At 34.3% G+C, this 5,944-nt stretch overlaps 1 protein-coding gene across 1 annotated transcript; it reads right to left on the bottom strand.

The window, feature by feature from the left end:
• Positions 1 to 333: 333 nt before the first annotated feature.
• On the bottom strand, positions 334 to 1,859 carry LOC141614419 (expansin-A23-like). The gene is made up of 2 exons (XM_074433182.1): positions 1,677 to 1,859; positions 334 to 1,053 (listed from the first exon to the last, which is right to left on the bottom strand). Exons 1-2 carry the CDS (start codon positions 1,819 to 1,821, stop codon positions 434 to 436), a joined length of 765 nt encoding a protein of 254 aa, XP_074289283.1. The 5' UTR covers positions 1,822 to 1,859; the 3' UTR covers positions 334 to 433.
• Between the last annotated feature and the right edge of the window lie 4,085 nt (positions 1,860 to 5,944).

Raw genomic sequence — 5,944 nt, 5'->3', positions numbered from 1 at the left:
AGCGAAATAAGAGAAGTGACTTTGTAAAGAGGAAGAAAAGAGTGACCATATGAGTTTTTCGGAAATACTGAATGATCTTAATGGATCGACTACGTCAATTAAGAATTATAAGATATCGTGCGCTAAACTATAAATAGTCTATTGTTAGAGGTTTACATTGTTGCTCTATATATGACTACGTGAGATTTGATCACAATGATCTTATAAAACCCGGTGAACATGCGCATAAGTGTGTTAGACAAATCGAACAACAATTTATTATAAGAGATGATGCATTATTAATTCGATCAAAACCTTTAAAAACAAGACACTACCATAACATAAAAGCTCAAATAAAAATGCACAATCATGTATTTCATAGTATAATATTATAAATATATATTAGGCTATTAGCCAAGTGAACATGTGATCAAGCCTCATTTTACTATACTTTCTAAAAGTTGACTTTAGCTTCAAAGGTTTGACCCAATTGCCAATTATGTGCAGCAACACCAAGAGCTTGTAACGTCCGACCATCACTAGTAGTAACTTCAAATGACAAACTTTGTCCTGATAAATCCATCGGAATATGCCAATTTTGCCCCCAACTACGTGTCATTTGTACCCAATTGGTCGAACTTGAACCCTTAACCTTCATATTAACCACATCTCCGACTCCTCCAACGTTAAACACTAATACGTACACCCAAAACTTGTTCCCTTGGATTTGGAACTTGAGACCACCGCGCTTGACACAAGGGACACGTCTGAATTTCACTGGGACAACTCCGGCCTTGTATTCAGCAAGCTTGAGAAACATGACTTCGGCTAAATCGAAGTGTTTTTGAGGAGGATTGCACCAAATATCGTGAGTTTTTGTATAATTAGGTGGGCAAAAGTTTGTCGCCGTGATCTTAATTGTTCCGGCGTTAGGCTTGCAATTAGGGGAATTAATACATGCTAATTCAAAGCATGCTCCACAAGTACTCCCATTGTTGAATAAAGCTGTGCTTAATGCTGCTGTTTCAAGTCCATATCCTTGTTCGAATAGGTTTTTGTATCCGCAAGCACCAACTGCACATTCAAGTAAAGTTATTAGCTTTATATGGAAACAACAACGATATTACCCCAATGTCTTATACGGGTTACAATCATGGTATCCTATCGTGTTTATTGTTTAGAGCTTAAACTTATTAATCTTGTACAAGCATTCTATAGTTATTACCCCGTTCATTAATGTTTTGTTATTCTTACATATAAAATTGTCTAGTTAAGAGAAAACAATAAATATAAGAAACAGGCGATCACCTCTATGATGGTTTTACGTTGATATATTGTGAAACCGAGATGGTTATAAGAACTACAAATAGAAATAAACCTACAACCAACTTAGCTAAATCTAACCGAGTTTATGCGTATTTTTCTCTTAACTTTAATATTTTTTTTTAATGTTAATTTGATGAGCTCTTAAAATTTATGATAAGTCCCATAATCTTTAAAACAAAACAAAACAAAACAAAACAAAACTCGAAAACTTTATTAAAAGCTCAAAATCTAAATCACTACGTGCACTACAATAGTGATATAGTCTATAAATTGTACAAAAACTATATAAAATCGAAGCTCCTTTTCGCAATTTGTTGTGTAAGACCGTTTTATATGAGAATTTAGGAATAAGAAAAGTGAGAAAGACTTACACATAGTATCGCCCCCATGTATATCACCATAAAATGTAGCATGTGCATCAGAATCCCAACCATCATTAGCACCTTTGCAAGACACCAAAAGAGTTACTAATGTAATTAGTAAACCATAGGTTATGCATAACGAAACCCTACCCATATTATAATTTCAATGGTTTATATTTCTTAAACACAAGATTTATGAAATTTATGAAATATGAAAGTATGATTGTAATTGCTTGCAAACATGTATATTTATATTGTTTTGCATTTACATTTAAGCAAACAAATAATTTCATTCTTTAAATATTTTGGTAATAAAATTTTGGAATAATACATTGAATTTTTTTTGAAAGCAAAATAATACATTGAATTTGATTATTCACTATAATAATAAGGAGATTGAAATAATAAAACTTATTAAAATTAAATTAAGATGATTTAAGCAATTAAGCATTAGAATCGTGAAAAAATGGAAGAAAATTCTTGAAAGAAATCGTTTAGGCAATGTATCATAATCTGCAGTAATATTTTTCTATTTATTATAAGTTTTGGTAACATTGATTTATGGCATCTTTTCATTTTCTAAAAGGTTTTTAATTCTTATTGTATTTTTCTTCTAATGGATAATAATTAGTAGTATCATATATTAAGTTCAATGAAGTTTTCTATAATGTGATGGTTACTTAAAAGTATCATTAAAATGAGTGTTTTTTTTTTTTTTTGGGCAAGTAAGCTGATCTCATTAATATATAAAAGATTCCCAATTACAAACTTTTTAGAGACTTATAACCGTATCTCTGACTTTTACAAAATGCTATCAATCCAATTCGCATATTTCACATTTTGACTCCTAATTACTCTTAACCTCATACATGCTTCATTCCTAACATGCTGGACCAAATACTCAGGCCTCCATAGAGCTCCTTCAATCCGACAATGATTCCTTGCATACCAAATCCAATACATCAGGCCTACAAGAATCACAGCAATGCCTTGCTTTCTCCCAACAACTTTATTCCTCCATTTTAGCCACCAAATAATACTGTTCTTGACAGGGAACTGTATCTGACACCAGGCTGAGATAAGATCCCTGCATTGCTGGCTATACACACATTCAAAAAATAAATGATCATGAGACTCCTCTTGCAGTCCACATAAGTAGCAGCAGTTATGACTCACTATATGCATTCGCAGTAACCTATCCTGTGTTAATAAGCGCTGCTGAACAATGAGCCAACTGCAGAAACTATGTTTGGGAAGAATCCACTTCTGGTTCATCCATGGAAACCAACTAACTTGAGCTCTCACTGGTAACAACCATTGGTAGCCTTCTTCAATCATGTACCTTTGTCCAGAGTCATTCCATACTTGTTGAAATAAGAAATTTTTGAAAAGTTTCTTGACTTGGCAAATTTTGCGCCAAGCCCAACTTGGGGTAGGTGAAGGTTCATAATCAGACCAATTACTACTTTTGATATAAATTGCATGAACCCAGCGAACCCATAAATGATCAACTTTTGTAGCAACCCACCAAGCATATTTGGCTATGGCAGCGAGATTCCATTCATGGAACTTCCTAATCCCAAGTCCACCTTGCCTTTTAGGTTGACAGATCGTGTCCCAAGAGACCAATGCAGGGTTTTCTTTTTGTTCATTGCCATGCCAGAGAAAAGATCTGCAAGTAGCCTCAATTCTGGCAATCACAGCTTTAGGTAGAACAAATTAAAAAAACGAGCCTCAATTTTGTAGCAACATTTTGTTTTTTCATAACTTATACCTTGAATAATTCACTTTTTCAAATCTTATACCTAAGTTAACTTTCTTTAAAATCTTAAATCTAAAATAACATTTTCTTCCAAATTTGATAATAAATCTTTTTAAAAAGCCCTAAATTGACGATTTTGCCCTTACTAATTTGTTGGTTTTAGTGGTGGTAATCGTGGATGTGTTGGTTAATAGGTGGGGGAAAGAATGATGAAGTTTAATTAATAAGGGCAAGATCGTCAATTCAATGCCTTTTTAAGATTATTTGGTATCGAGTTTGGAACAAAATGTTATTTTAGGTATAGAATTTTAAAGAAAGTTATCTTAGGTATAAGAATGAATTATTCAAGGTATAAGTTATAAAAAAAACCCCTAAAATGATGATTTAGTGCATAAAACCGAAGAGCGCCATTATATCACTTTACGATACACTCTCTTATTTGAGTTTTTTTGTCCTTTAAGATGGGTTTTCGAAATAAGTCATATAACTAGGGACTTGTTATGAAATAAAGAGATGAGAGAATTGTAGAGAGAATATAAGAGATATAAACTATGTTCTTATTCTATTATGAAGGGTATATATATACAATACAATGAAATAGAATTTCCATAAAATAATATAGTCTAGAGTATTCTAAGATATAGACATCCATATATTAATATTTCATAACACTCCCACTTGGATGTCCATTACTGAAAAAGTTGTCTCGTTAAAAAACTTCCTAGAAAAACCCCATGGGAAAAACGATAGTGAAGGAAAAGAGTACACTAATCTTCAAACACGCATAACAAGCTGTCTCGTTAAAACCTTTCCACGGAAAACTCAGTGGGACAAACCCATGGCTAAGGAAAAAGAGTACAACGCGTGCTACTCCCCCTGATGATTACATAACTTGATAAAGCTTGAAATGATCCATGATTTGACATAACTTCTCGATCGTTAAAGTAGTACCCATTGTGGTTAATAAACTTGAATCTTCGATCAATAGAAATCCATGACAGCTTCAATATCATAATTCTTTGAAAACTCACAGTCTAGTTATAATTATTTCATAATAACTCTTGAATCTTCATTTCAAATAATACCTTCATAATTATGATAGAGTTTCCTCAATAGATGATATATAATATTATAGAATTCTGAACAAATTGTCATCTCAACAACCATGATGACATGACTATAGCGTAGTAGTGCGCTTATAGTGCTACCTCATTAAAAACCTTGCTAGGAAAAACCCGTTGGGTTAAAAAAAAAACATAGCCAAAGGGAAAAAGAGTGTAGCCATCATTCCTTAATTCCTTGTCTTAAGAAATTCAATCCGATTATTATTGAATAAATCATCCAATACCATTGAGTAATTTTCTTTGCTAAACCACATATGTGTTGATTGACATTCTCATTGTAGACTTTGACTACATTATTTTCCAATCGTTATGGTACTTCTGGACCATTTCACATGTTTAGCACTAGGCTCATTTAAATCATTATTCTCATAAGCTCACACTACAACGAAAACGCGGGATACCGACGAAAAAAATCAGGCCATACTGACGGTTTTTCCGTCAGTTTTTTCATTTACTGACGGAAATTCCGTCAGGAATCAGGGTCAGCTTATTTCGTCAGTAAAAAACCTATCCTGACGGAATTTCCGTCAGTAAATGAAAAAACTGACGGAACACTGACGGGAAAACCGTCCCTACTTGTGGCTGAAAAGTGACGGAAATTCCGTCAGGAAATGGTAATACTGACGGAATTTCCGTCACAAAATGACACGTGGCAGTTTTTTGACACCCAGTTGAAACACATAAAAAAGTGGGAAATGACGGAAATTCCGTCAGTTTTTTGGAATTACCGACGGAATTTCCGTCAGCTGTTAGGACACGTGGCATGTTCTGGTTATTTCTGGGAAATATAGGGAGGGAAAGTCGTGACGGAACTTCCGTCGGTATTTTAGAATTACTGAGGAATTTCCGTCGGTTCTATTAAAATTCAGGCCTGGAAACAGCAGCCTACTGCCCAGCCACGATGCGTTTTTTGCATCGTTTCAAATACAACCACGATGCCTATTTGCATCGTTTCAAATACAACCAAAACCTGCAAAACACATAAAATCGTCGACCGCCAAGCGGGAATCCATTTTCACGTCGACCGCTATTACGAGAATCAATAGACAACAAAAGAGAATTGAACGCAAATTTTTTACATAAAAAGTCGGTCAAATTTATACATTGTCTTACTAGTTAAACACAAATCACCAATGTTTTTTCATAGTCCATACTAGACGACAACACTAATCTAACCTAAAGGCTCTAACGTAGAGGCTCAATAAAACTACCATCTCCAAACCCGTGTCCACCATCCGGAAAGTCATCCCGCCTATGTGGAGTAAATTGTGAACACGTGTTTGGGGGTTGAGATGCTTGCATATCAACCCAAGCCTTTTGCATTGCCGCCATTTGTTCAGCCTGTTCACGAACGCTTTTTTCAAGAGCAATTCGAGCGGCTCGCTCATCAT

The sequence above is a fragment of the Silene latifolia genome, chromosome 1 (assembly GCF_048544455.1).
Source record: "Silene latifolia isolate original U9 population chromosome 1, ASM4854445v1, whole genome shotgun sequence".
NCBI classification, from domain to species: domain Eukaryota; kingdom Viridiplantae; phylum Streptophyta; class Magnoliopsida; order Caryophyllales; family Caryophyllaceae; genus Silene; species Silene latifolia.
This window is presented reverse-complemented; position numbering and strand designations above follow the sequence as displayed.